Source organism: Dendrobates tinctorius, unplaced genomic scaffold (genome assembly GCF_039654945.1).
Source record: "Dendrobates tinctorius isolate UK_male_01 unplaced genomic scaffold, ASM3965494v1 ptg000013l, whole genome shotgun sequence".
Classification (NCBI taxonomy): domain Eukaryota; kingdom Metazoa; phylum Chordata; class Amphibia; order Anura; family Dendrobatidae; genus Dendrobates; species Dendrobates tinctorius.
In genome coordinates, this window is record NW_027361681.1 from 5,296,641 (window position 1) to 5,318,674 (window position 22,034).

Below are 22,034 nucleotides of genomic sequence, written 5' to 3' on the forward strand. Positions count from 1 at the left end.
TTCTATAGGGAACTATTTAGTGCACTTGTACTTTGGTGGTTCTGTCTGGTCCAAACCCAGGTGACATTTACCACCAAAAGCAAGTCAAATATAAAGGCTATAGACCTAGAAAATAAAAATCACATGTATACTTTAGATATATCTCTGCATTCATCGTTCATAGGAGGAGCATTATAGATATATACAGTATTTGGGTGTAAAGGCACGGCCTGTATGTTTGCTTCATTACAGGATACACTGCTTCCCCTATGGACATTCATCCTCTAGGATCATAAAGTCTGCGGCTATCTGATGAGCTGCTGACATATACGATTCATACACTACATGTAAATTATTTCTGGAGGGTCTCCGAATCATGATTTTACAGATATATAGACATTATCCATGAAATATACATCCAGAATTTTATGCTCATAGACAATAGATGACGGGCTTTTGCCTAGGGCAAGGTTTAACCCTTAAAGCTGTATAGTGAACCGCATGTGTCTGTTAGATCAGGATGATTGTGTGTATGTGTGATCCCATGAGCAGATAGACCAGTGGTTCCCAAACTCTAGTCCCCACGGACCCCAACAGGTCATGTTTTCAGGATTTCCACAGTGTTCCACATGTGAGAGAATTCCTGATGCCTTGATGATACTTCCATCACCTGTGAAATACTAAGGAAATCCTGAAAACGTGACATGTTGGGGACTGTGAGGACTGGAGTTTGGGAAACACTGAGATAGACAATCGATGTTTCTCACAGCCGATTTTGTCATTCTCCCTGGAAGTGAGCAGCGGCAGAGATGTGTGGTAGCTGCTTTCTTCTCCTTTTCCATAGCGATTGATGTGCATACTTGGCTCAGCCAAAAATGCATGTTATCAGGGTAAACTACAGCGAGAACGGCCAGGCATTTTAGCCAGCATTAAAATTGGGTGTGGTCATTATCATAAGTGAGAGAAGTCAGATAGATGGATCTTAATTCTAATCATCAGGTGACAATCAAAATAGAAATGGTATAGGGAACTTTTCTCTTATCCTGGAAAATGTCCATGCTGAGAACATGATTTTGGAAAATGTTCACGCTAAGAACATGCTCCTAGAAAATGTCCACGCTAACATGATCCTGGAAAATGTCCACGCTGAGAACATGCTCCTGGAAAATGTCCATGCTAACATGATCCTGGAAAATGTCCACGCTGAGAACATGATCCTGGAAAATGTCCATGCTGAAAGCATGATACTAGAAAAGTCAATACTGAGAACATGATCCTGGAAAATGTCCATGCTGAGAACATGATTCTTCATTGTTCTCATAGAAGAGAGGAGAATGGTGTCCAGAGATCACAGTCAAATTATAGGGACTAGTCCCATCAGTGACCAGCGCACTGTCTATTTTTTGGGGGCTTCAGAGATTACTGTGCATGTTATAAATCAGAATCTCATCTGTATTGGGTCTGTAATTTAATTTACAGGAATTTATTGCATACCCTAGTCTGATAATGAGCAAGGATAGAGAATCCTTGAGTCATCATCACTTGCTATACAGTGGGGAAAAAAAGTATTTAGTCAGTCAGCAATAGTGCAAGTTCCACCACTTAAAAAGATGAGAGGCGTCTGTAATTTACATCATAGGTAGACCTCAACTATGGGAGACAAACTGAGAAAAAAAAATCCAGAAAATCACATTGTCTGTTTTTTTTTCATTTTATTTGCATATTATGGTGGAAAATAAGTATTTGGTCAGAAACAAGCAATCAAGATTTCTGGCTCTCACAGACCTGTAACGTCTTCTTTAAGAGTCTCCTCTTTCCTCCACTCATTACCTGTTGTAATGGCAACTGTTTAAACTTGTTATCAGTATAAAAAGACACCTGTGCACACCCTCAAACAGTCTGACTCCAAACTCCACTATGGGGAAGACCAAAGAGCTGTCAAAGGACACCAGAAACAAAATTGTAGCCCTGCACCAGGCTGGGAAGGCTGAATCTGCAATAGCCAACCAGCTTGGAGTGAAGAAATCAACTGTGGGAGCAATAATTAGAAAATGGAAGACATACAAGACCACTGATAATCTCCCTTGATCTGGTGCTCCACGCAAAATCCCACCCCGTGGGGTCAGAATGATCACAAGAACGGTGAGCAAAAATCCCAGAACCACGCGGGGGGACCTAGTGAATGAACTGCAGAGAGCTGGGACCAATGTAACAAGGCCTACCATAAGTAACACACTACGCCACCATGGACTCAGATCCTGCAGAGCCAGACGTGTCCCACTGCTTAAGCCTGTACATATCCGGGCCCGTCTGAAGTTTGCTAGAGAGCATTTGGATGATCCAGAGGAGTTTTGGGAGAATGTCCTATGGTCTGATGAAACCAAACTGGAACTGTTTGGTAGAAACACAACTTGTCGTGTTTGGAGGAAAAAGAATACTGAGTTGCATCCATCAAACACCATACCTACTGTAAAGCATGGTGGTGGAAACATCATGCTTTGGGGCTGTTTCTCTGCAAAGGGGCCAGGACGACTGATCCGGGTACATGAAAGAATGAATGGGGCCATGTATCGTGAGATTTTGAGTGCAAACCTCCTTCCATCAGCAAGGGCATTGAAGATGAAACGTGGCTGGGTCTTTCAACATAACAATGATCCAAAGCACACCGCCAGGGCAACGAAGGAGTGGCTTCGTAAGAAGCATTTCAAGGTCCTGGAGTGGCCTAGCCAGTCTCCAGATCTCAACCCTATAGAAAACCTTTGGAGGGAGTTGAAAGTCCGTGTTGCCAAGCGAAAAGCCAAAAACACCACTGCTCTAGAGGAGATCTGCATGGAGGAATGGGCCAACATACCAACAACAGTGTGTGGTAACCTTGTGAAGACTTACAGAAAACGTTTGACCTCTGTCATTGCCAACAAAGGATATATCACAAAGTATTGAGATGAAATTTTGTTTCTGACCAAATACTTATTTTCCACCATAATATGCAAATAAAATGAAAAAAAAAACAGACAATGTGATTTTCTGGATTTTTTTTTCTCAGTTTGTCTCCCATAGTTGAGGTCTACCTATGATGTAAATTACAGACGCCTCTCATCTTTTTAAGTGGTGGAACTTGCACTATTGCTGACTGACTAAATACTTTTTTTCCCCACTGTATATAGGACAAGCCAACTCCGGTCTGTCCATGTATTTGTTGTACAATAGCTAATAAATTGGGTATATCCCATTTATCTTTATGGCTAAAATCGGTAAATTATTATTGATTGGCGTATGGTTAATTATTGAGCTCTTATTGGAAGGAGGACATCTGAAATCACAAAACTAGTGGTGATTGTATGAGAGGCTTGCTGTACATATCTGTGGACTACACAAGATGTATTTTCCCTTTTGGACACTAATGATAGATGAAAGTGAATTATAGATTCATGAATGATAGATTCAGGTAAATGAACCTACTTCATGGATCGAGCCTTACTGTAAGGCCGGGGTCACACTTGCGAGGAATATGTTGTTAATCTATGGGAGCTCCCAACACCATTTTTTTTTCCTCGGCAAATGCAAGTCTATGGGTGTGAGATAAAATCGCACACCATACGGACCATCCATGTGACTTGCGAGAAATAAGCACTGGTGTCCTTTGAAAAGCCAGCAATTCATGTGCGGTGTACAGTACTGACAGGTTAGAAAAGAATACATATATACACATAGAATATATATATATAGATTATATATATATATATATATATATATATATGTCTTTATATTTCATAGAGAGATAGAAGAATAGCCGGTAATTCATTTGCCGGCTTCTGCAAAATTTCTCACGGTGATATGTTATGAAGACATTTTCCCATGGTTCTGAGGTCACAGCAGTTCAGCCCGGCTGTGAGAACAGCTTCAGTGAATAGTGGTGATGTCCCTGAAGCTGCACTCCCTCACAGCCTGACCCGCGTTGAAGTCTGGAGCGGGGCAAAATGAACAGGCATTTTCCCACGCTCAGAGTTCAACGCGGGTCAGGCTGTGAGGGAGCGCAGACTCAGTGATGTCAGCGCTAGTCACTGAGGCTGCGCTGGCAACATCTCCTCATTCACCAGTGGTTTTTCAGCTGGTCGCATCTTAGCACCATCCAGGTTGAAAAACGTATATCCCCCAGATATGGATTACGGCGTGGGACTCAACGACGGACAGATTTGGTATATTGTTGCTTTTTTATTTTATTTTTAATACAGGAGAACGAGGGCTTCGCATGGGTTAGGTGTCATTGTAAATATGGTTTAATTAAAAATAATAAAGGAGTCTGTGTCTTTATTTCAATTAAAAAAATGTTTTACTGGGTGTCTGTGTTTTCTTTACAATTTGACTATGGGGTTAGTAATAGGGGCGTCTTATTGACGCCTCTCCATTACTAACCTCGGGGCTTGATGTCACCTGAAAGGTGACATCAACCCCCCAACTATTACCCCATATGCCACTGCTACAGAGCAGTGGGAAGAGCAAGGCAATGTGCCAGAATTGGCGCATCTTAGAGATGCGCCTTTTCTGGGACGGCTGAGAGCTGATGTTTTTAGCCGGGGAGGGGGGGCACTATCCATGGTCCCTTCTTTGGCTATTAACATCAACACTCAGCTGTCTGCATAGCCATTGCTGGCTACTAATTATAGGGGGACCCCAGGCCATTTTTTTCCATAAAAGAATCTTTTATTCATTAAATACATGTCCAGAATTTTGCACACACACTATACTAATTGTATTTGTCACTGAAATCTTTATATCTACCTATTCTATATGGATTTACTGTATGTAATCCATCTCTCTCCTATCTTGTCAGCTCCTGCAGTGATTTGAATTACCGGCTTTTCTTCTATCTATCTCTCTATGAAATATAAAGAGATATTCTATGTGTATATATCAATTCTATCTACTCTATTCTAACCTGTCACTCTATGATTATACTGTATGCGACAGATCGTTTGCCGGCTTTTAATTTATCCATCTATATATCTATCTATCTATCTAATATATATATATACTGTATATATATGTTTTGAAGAATATTTTGTTTTAAAACGATGTGTCAATGACAGAGAACTGCTGTATGAAAAAGCTCATGTTAAAATCGCATTGCATATGGATGTCATACAGATACTAGATGCTAAGAAATCACATTGCAAACGGATTACATACGGAGAACACTCCTGCGATTCTCGGCAAGTGTGATGCCAGCCTAAGATCCTTATCAGTATTTTGGCGACAGCTGACAGTGCTTGAGGCATCTGTGTCCTTCACAATGCTAGATATAAAGCGTACAGTGATACATTTTTGTAAATTCTACATTTCGTATATGTGAAATGCTTGCTGTTATGTAATGTATATAAACTGCGGCTGCTGATGCGAGTCCAGATATATACATGCTAGCCAAAAAAGTGAGATGAAGAGAACACACTAAAAAAGGCAAGAGAAGCATGTTACATGGAGCATGTGGTAGAAAAAAAGCCTTAGTGTTCAGCTTTACTGTCTTGGTCTTTAGAACCGAAAGATGGAGGAGGATTGATTGAGAAGAGACAGCCTGCGGGAGTGGCCCAAGCCATCTAAGTTTAGAGGGTCTGAAACTGAAACGGTGCTGACTTTATTCCTGAAGAATCTCTGTGTATTTATCTGAACGCTTCCCGTCTCCTTATCCCTTGACCCATTAGAGTCAGCTCAGAACCCCATATTTTAAGTACAGCTGTGATTCTCAATCAGAGGGTCATGTATCAGAGGTGTTTCAGTGCAGGCTCAAGTACTCAATCATCCCTTTGGCTTTTGATGTAGCCCCGACGTCTCCTGGCTGGAACACAAGAGTGCATAATCAGCCTCAAATCTATCCAAGAAAACAGGCAAGGACAAAATACTGCTTGCCATTATACCCAGAATTTGCGGCCAGGAGAATAAGTGCTTTTAGTGTACATATCTGTATATATAAAATCTGGGTTTTACCACCCCCTGCACTGCTTGTTTGTAGAGTATCTACTGATGTGTTAGCTGACAAAGAACATATGCACAGATCTAAACTTGTGATTCCAATATTTCCTTAGAAATGACCAGTCTATAATCCAATACACACACAACTTCTATAGTCTGGTAGTGAAATCCAAACTGTCCTCCGATCAGTCCTCCAGTGGATCCCCTTGTGGATCGGTGACATGGCACACATCTTAGAAGGTGGCTTGTCCTTAACACTCACGAATGAAGAGGTCAAGCCTGTGTGGCATGACATGATGAAGGCTGCAAGTAGAGTCCATTTTGCATATCTGTACATGGTGACCCTTAAGGCACACTGCAGGGGGGAGAGAAATGGCCCAGAGGGGCTTTTCATGAATTATGGAAATAGAGGGGCTTGACTCTGCCAGACAGAATCTTGGGAACTTGAACTGAAATTATTTCAGACATCATTTCAGGGAAATCCACGCTCACCATCTGTGCCTTCACAAAGAGGTCAAATGTAAACTGGTGCAGCTCACGTGCAATCTGAAAAAAAACACAAAATCATGTAACAATATAAGAATATATGAAACAGATTCAACACATTCTAAAAAGAGCAGAATTAAAAGTTATGCATAATAACAGTGTCTAATACTATCAGTAATGAGCAGGTAAGATATGCAACCATTTCTCTTACAAATGTCAAAAAATTTACTATTTACAACACCAAAAGCACTTCAAAAAGATGAAATGTGACATGCTGGCTTGCGGTTTCGGAGACGAGATGTGCATTGCTGTCCTGCTTCACAGATTTATAGCGGGAAATTTATTTATTCTGGCTCATCTTTTCAGGTATAGGAAATGTTCATTGAATAGCTTCTATTGAAATGTGTTATTGTCGTTGTTACGTGCACTTTTCTCCTCTATTGGCAAAGGCTGTAGCAAAAAAGGTCTACATTTTATATTGCTCATTCACATTGTAAGGCCTGATTCTGCATTTTTTTCCCCCACTGCAGAGAAGCGCATTTCAAAATAAAAATACACAAAAAATGATGTTTCAACTCTGTGTTAAACAGCTCCAAATATGTTGGAATGAATAAAGCTTAGGTCATTAACCCAGCAGGTTGATGACCGCCATTGTTCTCAGTGCTGGCTGCATAAAAAAAAAAAACACAAAGCACAGTTGTACAACTGATTTTTTTTTAAATTTATGACCATGCAAATATTTTTCTTAACAAATGTTTACATCCCATCAACATTATTTTCTAGAAAACATTTCCATCCATGGGAGCATCATACCGGCATAATCATCTAAAGTTGAAGCTAGAAGTGAATGGCGGAGAGTATTCTAGACCCAACCGTGGCGCGAGCTACATAGCTGCTCAACCCTCCTTTAGAAGTTCCTTTAGAAGTTACCAGACATATACTCGGCACATACAGGAGGTATTTTTTGTATTTGATGAAAGTTTTCTTTATCCGGCCGTAAGATAAGGTAGAACTTACTGTTTCCTTTTCCAGGGTCTTGCTTAGGATTCTCCGGAAGCTGTTGGAGTATTGATTTTATAGTTTCAGGATAAAACTTGATTGCTCAATACAGAGCTGTTAGAACGTTAAGTTCCTATTGGTCGATCAACAACATGTGGCTCACAACTTATTTTATGAATGAGAGCTGTGTTATATAGCCGGTTTTGGTTAGTAACATTTACAACATCGGCTTTTTTACTTATGGTACATTTTTTTAATTTTATTTGTGATTTTTAATATGCTGTTCTAACATCAGGGTGTCCATCCATGAAGGGATGACAAGGATTTAAATATTTTGATAATGTGCAACTACATTTTTATAGTATTTAATTATACATTGTGTTTGGCAAAATTTGACACCACTGTGACAATTAGCGCCCAAAGCTTTTCTGAGACGTGTAGATGAGTTTTGTAACTGTACTATACTCTGGAATTTCTGCGACGTGTAGATGAGATTTGTAGCTGTACTACATGCTGGATTTTCCTTGATGTGTAGATGAGATTTGTAGCTGTACTACAATCTGGATTTTCCTTGATGTGTAGATGAGATTCGTAGCTGTACTACAATCTGGATTTTCCTTGATATGTAGATGAGATTTGTAGCTGTACTACAATCTGGATTTTCTGTGATGTGTAGATGAGATTTGTAGCTGTACTACATGCTGGATTTTCCTTGATGTGTAGATGAGATTTGTAGCTGTACTACAATCTGGATTTTCCTTGATGTGTAGATGAGATTCGTAGCTGTACTACAATCTGGATTTTCCTTGATATGTAGATGAGATTTGTAGCTGTACTACAATCTGGATTTTCTGTGATGTGTAGATGAGATTTGTAGCTGTACTATAATCAGGATTTTCTGCGACATGTAGATGAGATTTGTAGCTGTACTACAATCTGGATTTTCTGCGACGTGTAGATGAGATTTGTAGCTGTACTACACTCTGGATTTTCTGCGACGTGTAGATGAGATTTGTAGCTGTACTACACTCTGGATTTTCTGCGACGTGTAGATGAGATTTGTAGCTGTACTACACTCTGGACTTTCTGCGACATGTAGATGCGATTACAACTACACTCTGGATTTTCTGCGACGTGTAGATGAGATTTGTAGCTGTACTACACTCTGGATTTTCTGTGACGTGTAAATGAGATTTGTAGCTGTCCTACACTCTGGATTTTCTGCTGCGTGTAGATGAGATTTGTATCTGTACTACACTCTAGATTTTCTGCGATGTGTAGATGAGATTTGTAGCTGTACTACACTCTGGACTTTCTGCGACATGTAGATGAGATTTGTAGTTGTACTACACTCTGGATTTTCTGGGACGTATAGATGAGATTTGTTGCTGTACTACAATCAGGATTTTCCTTGATGTGTAGATGAGATTTGCAGCTGTACTACAATCTTGATTTTCCTTGACGTGTAGATGAGATTTGTAGCTGTACTACAATCTGGATTTTCCTTGACGTGTAGATGAGATTTGTAGCTGTACTACAATCTGGATTTTCTGTGACGTGTAGATGAGATTTGTAGCTGTACTACAATCTGGATTTTCCTTGATGTGTAGATGAGATTTGTAGCTGTACTACAATCTTGATTTTCCTTGACGTGTAGATGAGATTTGTAGCTGTACTACAATCAGGATTTTCTGCGACGTGTAGATGAGATTTGTAGCGGTACTACACTCTTATTTTTCTGCGACATGTAGATGAGATTTGTAGCTGTACTACACTCTGGATTTTCTGTGACGTGTAGATGAGATTTGTAGCTGTACTACACTCTGGATTTTCCTTGACGTGTAGATGAGATTTGTAGCTGTACTACAATCTGGATTTTCTGCGACGTGTAGATGAGATTTGTAGCTGTACTACACTCTGGACTTTCTGCGACATGTAGATGAGATTTGTAGTTGTACTACACTCTGGATTTTCTGCGACGTGTAGATGAGATTTGTAGCTGTACTACAATCTGGATTTTCCTTGATGTGTAGATGAGATTTGTAGCTGTCCTACAATCTGGATTTTCCTTGATGTGTAGATGAGATTTGTAGCTGTACTACAATCTTGATTTTCCTTGACGTGTAGAAGAGATTTGTAGCTGTACTACAATCAGGATTTTCTGCGACGTGTAGATGAGATTTGTAGCGGTACTACACTCTTATTTTTCTGCGACATGTAGATGAGATTTGTAGCTGTACTACACGCTGGATTTTCTGTGACGTGTAGATGAGATTTGTAGCTGTACTACACTCTGGATTTTCCTTGACGTGTAGATGAGATTTGTAGCTGTACTACACTCTGGACTTTCTGCGACATGTAGATGCGGTTACAACTACACTCTGGATTTTCTGTGACGTGTAGATGAGATTTGTAGCTGTACTACACTCTGGATTTTCTGTTACGTGTAGATGAGATTTGTAGCTGTCCTACACTCTGGATTTTCTGCGACGTGTAGATGAGATTTGTAGCTGTACTACACTCTGGACTTTCTGCGACATGTAGATGAGTTCTGTAATTGTACTACACACTGGATTTTCTGCGACGTGTAGATGAGATTTGTAGCTGTACTACACTCTGGATTTTCTGTGACGTGTAGATGAGATTTGTAGCTGTACTACACTCTGGATTTTCTGCGACGTGTAGATGAGATTTGTAGCTGTACTACACTCTGGATTTTCTGTGACGTGTAGATGAGATTAGTAGCTGTACTACACTCTGGATTTTCTGCGACGTGTAGATGAGATTTGTAGCTGTACTAGACTCTGGATTTTCTGTGACGTGTAGATGAGATTTGTAGCTGTACTACACTCTGGACTTTCTGCGACATGTAGATGCGGTTACAACTACACTCTGGATTTTCTGTGACGTGTAGATGAGATTTGTAGCTGTACTACACTCTGGATTTTCTGTGACGTGTAGATGAGATTTGTAGCTGTCCTACACTCTGGATTTTCTGCGACGTGTAGATGAGATTTGTAGCTGTACTACACTCTGGACTTTCTGCGACATGTAGATGAGATTTGTAGTTGTACTAAACTCTGGATTTTCTGCGACGTGTAGATGAGATTTGTAGCTGTACTACACTCTGGATTTTCTGTGACGTGTAGATGAGATTTGTAGCTGTACTACACTCTGGACTTTCTGCGACATGTAGATGCGGTTACAACTACACTCTGGATTTTCTGTGACGTGTAGATGAGATTTGTAGCTGTACTACACTCTGGATTTTCTGTGACGTGTAGATGAGATTTGTAGCTGTCCTACACTCTGGATTTTCTGCGACGTGTAGATGAGATTTGTAGCTGTACTACACTCTGGACTTTCTGCGACATGTAGATGAGATTTGTAGCTGTACTACACTCTGGATTTTCTGCGACGTGTAGATGAGATTTGTAGCTGTACTACACTCTGGATTTTCTGTGACGTGTAGATGAGATTTGTAGTTGTATTATACTCTGGATTTTCTGCGACGTGTAGATGAGATTTGTATCTGTACTACACTCTGGATTTTCTGCGACATGTAGATGAGATTTGTAGTTGTACTACACTCTGGATTTTCTGTGACGTGTAGATGAGATTTGTAGCTGTACTACACTCTGGATTTTCTGCGACGTGTAGATGAGATTTGTAGCTGTACTACACTCTGGATTTTCTGTGACGTGTAGATGAGATTAGTAGCTGTACTACACTCTGGATTTTCTGCGACGTGTAGATGAGATTTGTAGCTGTACTACACTCTGGATTTTCTGTGACGTGTAGATGAGATTTGTAGCTGTACTACACTCTGGACTTTCTGCGACATGTAGATGCGGTTACAACTACACTCTGGATTTTCTGTGACGTGTAGATGAGATTTGTAGCTGTACTACACTCTGGATTTTCTGTGACGTGTAGATGAGATTTGTAGCTGTCCTACACTCTGGATTTTCTGTGACGTGTAGATGAGATTTGTAGCTGTACTACACTCTGGACTTTCTGCGACATGTAGATGAGATTTGTAGCTGTACTACACTCTGGATTTTCTGCGACGTGTAGATGAGATTTGTAGCTGTACTACACTCTGGATTTTCTGTGACGTGTAGATGAGATTTGTAGCTGTACTACACTCTGGATTTTCTGCGACGTGTAGATGAGATTTGTAGTTGTACTACACTCTGGATTTTCTGCGACGCGTAGATGAGATTTGTATCTGTACTACACTCTGGATTTTTTGCGACGTGTAGATGAGATTTGTAGCTGTACTACACTCTGGATTTTCTGCGACGTGTAGATGAGATTTGTAGCTATACTACACTCTGGATTTTCTGCGACGTGTACATGAGATTTGTAGCTTTACTACACTCTGGATTATCTGTGACGTGTAGATGAGATTTGTAGCTGTACTACACTCTGGATTTTTTGCGACATGTAGATGAGATTTGTAGTTGTACTACACTCTGGATTTTCTGCGACGTGTAGATGAGATTTGTATCTGTACTACACTCTGGATTTTCTGCGACGTGTAGATGAGATTTGTAGCTGTACTACACTCTGGACTTTTTGCGACATGTAGATGAGATTTGTAGTTGTACTACACTCTGGATTTTCTGCGACGTATAGATGAGATTTGTAGCTGTACTACAATCTGGATTTTCCTTGATGTGTAGATGAGATTTGTAGATGTACTACAATCTTGATTTTCCTTGACGTGTAGATGAGATTTGTAGCTGTACTACAATCTGGATTTTCCTTGACGTGTAGATGAGATTTGTAGCTGTACTACAATCTGGATTTTCTGTGACGTGTAGATGAGATTTGTAGCTGTACTACAATCTGGATTTTCCTTGATGTGTAGATGAGATTTGTAGCTGTACTACAATCTTGATTTTCCTTGACGTGTAGATGAGATTTGTAGCTGTACTACAATCAGGATTTTCTGCGACGTGTAGATGAGATTTGTAGCGGTACTACACTCTTATTTTTCTGCGACATGTAGATGAGATTTGTAGCTGTACTACACTCTGGATTTTCTGTGACGTGTAGATGAGATTTGTAGCTGTACTACACTCTGGATTTTCCTTGACGTGTAGATGAGATTTGTAGCTGTACTACAATCTGAATTTTCTGCGACGTGTAGATGAGAGTTGTAGCTGTACTACACTCTGGATTTTCTGTGATGTGTAGATGAGAGTTGTAGCTGTAGTACACTCTGGATTTTCTGCGACGAGTAGATGAGATTTGTAGCTGTACTACACTCTGGATTTTCTGCGACGTGTAGATGAGATTTGTATCTGTACTACACTCTGGATTTTCTGCGACGTGTAGATGAGATTTGTAGCTGTACTACACTCTGGACTTTTTGCGACATGTAGATGAGATTTGTAGTTGTACTACACTCTGGATTTTCTGCGACGTATAGATGAGATTTGTAGCTGTACTACAATCTGGATTTTCCTTGATGTGTAGATGAGATTTGTAGCTATACTACACTCTGGATTTTCTGCGACGTGTAGATGAGATTTGTAGCTGTACTACACTCTGGATTTTCTGCGACGTGTACATGAGATTTGTAGCTTTACTACCCTCTGGATTATCTGCGACGTGTAGATGAGATTTGTAGCTGTACTACACTCTGGATTTTCTGCGACATGTAGATGAGATTTGTAGTTGTACTACACTCTGGATTTTCTGCGACGTTTAGATGAGATTTGTAGCTGTACTACACTCTGGATTTTCTGCGACATGTAGATGAGATTTGTAGCTATACTACACTCTGGATTTTCTGCGACGTGTAGATGAGATTTGTAGCTGTACTACACTCTGGATTTTCTGCGACGTGTAGATGAGATTTGTAGCTGTACTACAATCAGGATTTTCTGCGACGTGTAGATGAGATTTGTAGCGGTACTACACTCTTATTTTTCTGCGACATGTAGATGAGATTTGTAGCTGTACTACACTCTGGATTTTCTGTGACGTGTAGATGAGATTTGTAGCTGTACTACACTCTGGATTTTCCTTGACGTGTAGATGAGATTTGTAGCTGTACTACAATCTGAATTTTCTGCGACGTGTAGATGAGATTTGTAGCTGTACTACATTCTGGACTTTCTGCGACGTGTAGATGAGATTTGTAGTTGTACTACACTCTGAATTTTCTGTGACGTGTAGATGAGATTTGTAGCTGTACTACACTCTGGATTTTCTGTGATGTGTAGATGAGAGTTGTAGCTGTAGTACACTCTGGATTTTCTGCTACGTGTAGATGAGATTTGTAGCTGTACTACACTCTGGATTTTCTGCGACGTGTAGATGAGATTTGTATCTGTACTACACTCTGGATTTTCTGCGACGTGTAGATGAGATTTGTAGCTGTACTACACTCTGGACTTTTTGCGACATGTAGATGAGATTTGTAGTTGTACTACACTCTGGATTTTCTGCGACGTATAGATGAGATTTGTAGCTGTACTACAATCTGGATTTTCCTTGATGTGTAGATGAGATTTGTAGCTATACTACACTCTGGATTTTCTGCGACGTGTAGATGAGATTTGTAGCTGTACTACACTCTGGATTTTCTGCGACGTGTAGATGAGATTTGTAGCTGTACTACAATCAGGATTTTATGCGACGTGTAGATGAGATTTGTAGCGGTACTACACTCTTATTTTTCTGCGACATGTAGATGAGATTTGTAGCTGTACTACAATCTGGATTTTCTGTGACGTGTAGATGAGATTTGTAGCTGTACTACACTCTGGATTTTCCTTGACGTGTAGATGAGATTTGTAGCTGTATTACAATCTGGATTTTCTGCGACATGTAGATGAGATTTGTAGTTGTACTACACTCTGGATTTTCTGTGACGTATAAATGAGATTTGTAGCTGTACTACAATCTGGATTTTCCTTGATGTGTAGATGAGATTTGTAGCTGTACTACAATCTTGATTTTCCTTGACCTGTAGATGAGATTTGTAGCTTTACTACAATCTGGATTTTCCTTGACGTGTAGATGAGATTTGTAGCTGTACTACAATCTGGATTTTCTGTGACGTGTAGATGAGATTTGTAGCTGTACTACAATCTGGATTTTCCTTGATGTGTAGATGAGATTTGTAGCTGTACTACAATCTGGATTTTCTGCGACATGTAGATGAGATTTGTAGCTGTACTACACTCTGGATTTTCTGTGACGTGTAGATGAGATTTGTAGCTGTACTACAATCTGGATTTTTCTTGACGTGTAGATGAGATTTGTAGCTGTACTACAATCTGGATTTTCTGCGACGTGTAGATGAGATTTGTAGCTGTACTACACTCTGGACTTTCTGCGACATGTAGATGAGATTTGTAGTTGTACTACACTCTGGATTTTCTGCGACATGTAGATGAGATTTGTAGATGTACTACAATCTGGATTTTCCTTGATGTGTAGATCAGATTTGTAGCTGTACTACAATCTTGATTTTTCTTGACGTGTAGATGAGATTTGTAGCTGTTCTACAATCTGGATTTTCCTTGACGTGTAGATGAGATTTGTAGCTGTAATACAATCTGGATTTTCTGTGACGTGTAGATGAGATTTGTAGCTGTCCTACAATCTGGATTTTCCTTGATGTGTAGATGAGATTTGTAGCTGTACTACAATCTTGATTTTCCTTGACGTGTAGATGAGATTTGTAGCTGTCCTACACTCTGGATTTTCTGCGACGTGTAGATGAGATTTGTAGCTGTACTACACTCTGGACTTTCTGCGACATGTAGATGAGATTTGTAGCTGTACTACACTCTGGATTTTCTGCGACGTGTAGATGAGATTTGTAGCTGTACTACACTCTGGATTTTCTGTGACGTGTAGATGAGATTTGTAGTTGTATTATACTCTGGATTTTCTGCGACGTGTAGATGAGATTTGCATCTGTACTACACTCTGGATTTTCTGCGACATGTAGATGAGATTTGTAGTTGTACTACACTCTGGATTTTCTGCGACGCGTAGATGAGATTTGTATCTGTACTACACTCTGGATTTTTTGCGACGTGTAGATGAGATTTGTAGTTGTACTACAATCTGGATTTTCCTTGATGTGTAGATGAGATTTGTAGCTGTACTACAATCTTGATTTTCCTTGACGTGTAGATGAGATTTGTAGCTGTCCTACACTCTGGATTTTCTGCGACGTGTAGATGAGATTTGTAGCTGTACTACACTCTGGACTTTCTGCGACATGTAGATGAGATTTGTAGCTGTACTACACTCTGGATTTTCTGCGACGTGTAGATGAGATTTGTAGCTTTACTACACTCTGGATTATCTGTGACATGTAGATGAGATTTGTAGTTGTACTACACTCTGGATTTTCTGCGACATGTAGATGAGATTTGTAGCTGTACTACACTCTGGATTTTCTGCGACGTGTAGATGAGATTTGTATCTGTACTACACTCTGGATTTTCTGCGACGTGTAGATTAGATATGTAGCTGTACTACACTCTGGACTTTTTGCGACATGTAGATGAGATTTGTAGTTGTACTACACTCTGGATTTTCTGCGACGTGTAGATGAGATTTGTAGCTGTACTACACTCTGGATTTTCTGTGACGTGTAGATGAGATTTGTAGTTGTATTATACTCTGGATTTTCTGCGACGTGTAGATGAGATTTGCATCTGTACTACACTCTGGATTTTCTGCGATATGTAGATGAGATTTGTAGTTGTACTACACTCTGGATTTTCTGCGACGCGTAGATGAGATTTGTATCTGTACTACACTCTGGATTTTTTGCGACGTGTAGATGAGATTTGTAGCTGTACTACACTCTGGATTTTCTGCGACGTGTAGATGAGATTTGTAGCTATACTACACTCTGGATTTTCTGCGACGTGTACATAAGATTTGTAGCTTTACTACACTCTGGATTATCTGTGACATGTAGATGAGATTTGTAGTTGTACTACACTCTGGATTTTCTGCGACATGTAGATGAGATTTGTAGCTGTACTACACTCTGGATTTTCTGCGACGTGTAGATGAGATTTGTATCTGTACTACACTCTGGATTTTCTGCGACGTATAGATGAGATTTGTAGCTGTACTACAATCTGGATTTTCCTTGATGTGTAGATGAGATTTGTAGATGTACTACAATCTTGATTTTCCTTGACGTGTAGATGAGATTTGTAGCTGTACTACAATCTGGATTTTCCTTGACGTGTAGATGAGATTTGTAGCTGTACTACAATCTGGATTTTCTGTGACGTGTAGATGAGATTTGTAGCTGTACTACAATCTGGATTTTCCTTGATGTGTAGATGAGATTTGTAGCTGTACTACAATCTTGATTTTCCTTGACGTGTAGATGAGATTTGTAGCTGTACTACAATCAGGATTTTCTGCGACGTGTAGATGAGATTTGTAGCGGTACTACACTCTTATTTTTCTGCGACATGTAGATGAGATTTGTAGCTGTACTACACTCTGGATTTTCTGTGACGTGTAGATGAGATTTGTAGCTGTACTACACTCTGGATTTTCCTTGACGTGTAGATGAGATTTGTAGCTGTACTACAATCTGAATTTTCTGCGACGTGTAGATGAGAGTTGTAGCTGTACTACACTCTGGATTTTCTGTGATGTGTAGATGAGAGTTGTAGCTGTAGTACACTCTGGATTTTCTGCGACGTGTAGATGAGATTTGTAGCTGTACTACACTCTGGATTTTCTGCGACGTGTTGATGAGATTTGTATCTGTACTACACTCTGGATTTTCTGCGACGTGTAGATGAGATTTGTAGCTGTACTACACTCTGGACTTTTTGCGACATGTAGATGAGATTTGTAGTTGTACTACACTCTGGATTTTCTGCGACGTATAGATGAGATTTGTAGCTGTACTACAATCTGGATTTTCCTTGATGTGTAGATGAGATTTGTAGCTATACTACACTCTGGATTTTCTGCGACGTGTACATGAGATTTGTAGCTTTACTACATTCTGGACTTTCTGCGACGTGTAGATGAGATTTGTAGTTGTACTACACTCTGAATTTTCTGTGACGTGTAGATGAGATTTGTAGCTGTACTACACTCTGGATTTTCTGTGATGTGTAGATGAGAGTTGTAGCTGTAGTACACTCTGGATTTTCTGCTACGTGTAGATGAGATTTGTAGCTGTACTACACTCTGGATTTTCTGCGACGTGTAGATGAGATTTGTATCTGTACTACACTCTGGATTTTCTGCGACGTGTAGATGAGATTTGTAGCTGTACTACACTCTGGACTTTTTGCGACATGTAGATGAGATTTGTAGTTGTACTACACTCTGGATTTTCTGCGACGTATAGATGAGATTTGTAGCTGTACTACAATCTGGAATTTCCTTGATGTGTAGATGAGATTTGTAGCTATACTACACTCTGGATTTTCTGCGACGTGTAGATGAGATTTGTAGCTGTACTACACTCTGGATTTTCTGCGACATGTAGATGAGATTTGTAGCTGTACTACAATCTGGATTTTCTGTGATGTGTAGATGAGATTTGTAGCTGTACTACACTCTGGATTTTCCTTGACGTGTAGATGAGATTTGTAGCTGTACTACAATCTGGATTTTCTGCGACATGTAGATGAGATTTGTAGTTGTACTACACTCTGGATTTTCTGTGACGTATAAATGAGATTTGTAGCTGTACTACAATCTGGATTTTCCTTGATGTGTAGATGAGATTTGTAGCTGTACTACAATCTTGATTTTCCTTGACCTGTAGATGAGATTTGTAGCTTTACTACAATCTGGATTTTCCTTGACGTGTAGATGAGATTTGTAGCTGTACTACAATCTGGATTTTCTGTGACGTGTAGATGAGATTTGTAGCTGTACTACAATCTGGATTTTCCTTGATGTGTAGATGAGATTTGTAGCTGTACTACAATCTTGATTTTCCTTGACGTGTAGATGAGATTTGTAGCTGTACTACAATCAGGATTTTCTGCGACATGTAGATGAGATTTGTAGCGGTACTACACTCTTATTTTTCTGCGACATGTAGATGAGATTTGAAGCTGTACTACACTCTGGATTTTCTGTGACGTGTAGATGAGATTTGTAGCTGTACTACAATCTGGATTTTTCTTGACGTGTAGATGAGATTTGTAGCTGTACTACAATCTGGATTTTCTGCGACGTGTAGATGAGATTTGTAGCTGTACTACACTCTGGACTTTCTGCGACATGTAGATGAGATTTGTAGTTGTACTACACTCTGGATTTTCTGCGACATGTAGATGAGATTTGTAGATGTACTACAATCTGGATTTTCCTTGATGTGTAGATCAGATTTGTAGCTGTACTACAATCTTGATTTTTCTTGACGTGTAGATGAGATTTGTAGCTGTTCTACAATCTGGATTTTCCTTGACGTGTAGATGAGATTTGTAGCTGTAATACAATCTGGATTTTCTGTGACGTGTAGATGAGATTTGTAGCTGTCCTACAATCTGGATTTTCCTTGATGTGTAGATGAGATTTGTAGCTGTACTACAATCTTGATTTTCCTTGACGTGTAGATGAGATTTGTAGCTGTACTACAATCAGGATTTTCTGCGACGTGTAGATGAGATTTGTAGCGGTACTACACTCTTATTTTTCTGCGACATGTAGATGAGATTTGTAGCTGTACTACACGCTGGATTTTCTGTGACGTGTAGATGAGATTTGTAGCTGTACTACACTCTGGATTTTCCTTGACGTGTAGATGAGATTTGTAGCTGTAATACACTCTGGACTTTCTGCGACATGTAGATGCGGTTACAACTACACTCTGGATTTTCTGTGACGTGTAGATGAGATTTGTAGCTGTACTACACTCTGGATTTTCTGTGACGTGTAGATGAGATTTGTAGCTGTCCTACACTCTGGATTTTCTGCGACGTGTAGATGAGATTTGTAGCTGTACTACACTCTGGACTTTCTGCGACGTGTAGATGAGATTTGTAGCTTTACTACACTTTGGATTTTCTGCGACGTGTAGATGAGATTTGTAGCTTTACTACACTTTGGATTATCTGTGACGTGTAGATGAGATTTCTAGCTGTACTACACTCTGGATTTTCTGCGACATGTAGATGAGATTTGTAGTTGTATTACACTCTGGATTTTCTGCGACATGTAGATGAGATTTGTAGCTGTACTACACTCTGGATTTTCTGTGATGTGTAGATGAGAGTTGTAGCTGTAGTACACTCTGGATTTTCTGTGACGTGTAGATGAGATTTGTAGCTGTACTACACTCTGGATTTTCTGTGACGTGTAGATGAGATTTGTAGCTGTCCTACACTCTGGATTTTCTGCGACGTGTAGATGAGATTTGTAGCTGTACTACACTCTGGACTTTCTGCGACATGTAGATGAGATTTGTAGTTGTACTAAACTCTGGATTTTCTGCGACGTGTAGATGAGATTTGTAGCTGTACTACACTCTGGATTTTCTGTGACGTGTAGATGAGATTTGTAGCTGTACTACACTCTGGACTTTCTGCGACATGTAGATGCGGTTACAACTACACTCTGGATTTTCTGTGACGTGTAGATGAGATTTGTAGCTGTACTACACTCTGGATTTTCTGTGACGTGTAGATGAGATTTGTAGCTGTCCTACACTCTGGATTTTCTGCGACGTGTAGATGAGATTTGTAGCTGTACTACACTCTGGATTTTCTGTGACGTGTAGATGAGATTTGTAGCTGTACTACACTCTGGATTTTCTGCGACGTGTAGATGAGATTTGTAGCTGTACTACAGTCTGGACTTTCTGCGACATGTAGATGAGATTTGTAGCTGTACTACACTCTGGATTTTCTGCGACGTGTAGATGAGATTTGTAGCTGTACTACACTCTGGATTTTCTGTGACGTGTAGATGAGATTTGTAGTTGTATTATACTCTGGATTTTCTGCGACGTGTAGATGAGATTTGCATCTGTACTACACTCTGGATTTTCTGCGACATGTAGATGAGATTTGTAGTTGTACTACACTCTGGATTTTCTGCGACGCGTAGATGAGATTTGTATCTGTACTACACTCTGGATTTTTTGCGACGTGTAGATGAGATTTGTAGCTGTACTACACTCTGGATTTTCTGCGACGTGTAGATGAGATTTGTAGCTATACTACACTCTGGATTTTCTGCGACGTGTACATGAGATTTGTAGCTTTACTACACTCTGGATTATCTGTGACATGTAGATGAGATTTGTAGTTGTACTACACTCTGGATTTTCTGCGACATGTAGATGAGATTTGTAGCTGTACTACACTCTGGATTTTCTGCGACGTGTAGATGAGATTTGTATCTGTACTACACTCTGGATTTTCTGCGACGTGTAGATTAGATTTGTAGCTGTACTACACTCTGGACTTTTTGCGACATGTAGATGAGATTTGTAGTTGTACTACACTCTGGATTTTCTGCGACGTATAGATGAGATTTGTAGCTGTACTACAATCTGGATTTTCCTTGATGTGTAGATGAGATTTGTAGATGTACTACAATCTTGATTTTCCTTGACGTGTAGATGAGATTTGTAGCTGTACTACAATTTGGATTTTCCTTGACGTGTAGATGAGATTTGTAGCTGTACTACAATCTGGATTTTCTGCGACGTGTAGATGAGATTTGTATCTGTACTACACTCTGGATTTTCTGCGACGTATAGATGAGATTTGTAGCTGTACTACAATCTGGATTTTCCTTGATGTGTAGATGAGATTTGTAGATGTACTACAATCTTGATTTTCCTTGACGTGTAGATGAGATTTGTAGCTGTACTACAATCTGGATTTTCCTTGACGTGTAGATGAGATTTGTAGCTGTACTACAATCTGGATTTTCTGTGACGTGTAGATGAGATTTGTAGCTGTACTACAATCTGGATTTTCCTTGATGTGTAGATGAGATTTGTAGCTGTACTACAATCTTGATTTTCCTTGACGTGTAGATGAGATTTGTAGCTGTACTACAATCAGGATTTTCTGCGACGTGTAGATGAGATTTGTAGCGGTACTACACTCTTATTTTTCTGCGACATGTAGATGAGATTTGTAGCTGTACTACACTCTGGATTTTCTGTGACGTGTAGATGAGATTTGTAGCTGTACTACACTCTGGATTTTCCTTGACGTGTAGATGAGATTTGTAGCTGTACTACAATCTGAATTTTCTGCGACGTGTAGATGAGAGTTGTAGCTGTACTACACTCTGGATTTTCTGTGATGTGTAGATGAGAGTTGTAGCTGTAGTACACTCTGGATTTTCTGCGACGTGTAGATGAGATTTGTAGCTGTACTACACTCTGGATTTTCTGCGACGTGTTGATGAGATTTGTATCTGTACTACACTCTGGATTTTCTGCGACGTGTAGATGAGATTTGTAGCTGTACTACACTCTGGACTTTTTGCGACATGTAGATGAGATTTGTAGTTGTACTACACTCTGGATTTTCTGCGACGTATAGATGAGATTTGTAGCTGTACTACAATCTGGATTTTCCTTGATGTGTAGATGAGATTTGTAG

General features: G+C 39.8%; 1 protein-coding gene across 1 annotated transcript in view; it reads right to left on the reverse strand.

Annotated features, from left to right (window-relative positions):
- Positions 1-3,117: 3,117 nt before the first annotated feature.
- AR (androgen receptor) overlaps positions 3,118-22,034 on the reverse strand; it is a 540,464-nt gene continuing 521,547 nt past the window's right edge. Inside the window, exon 8 of the mRNA XM_073558342.1 lies at positions 3,118-6,489. Coding sequence (XP_073414443.1) covers positions 6,334-6,489 — 156 coding nt within the window. The 3' untranslated portion in view covers positions 3,118-6,333. The remainder of the gene's footprint in view (positions 6,490-22,034) is intronic.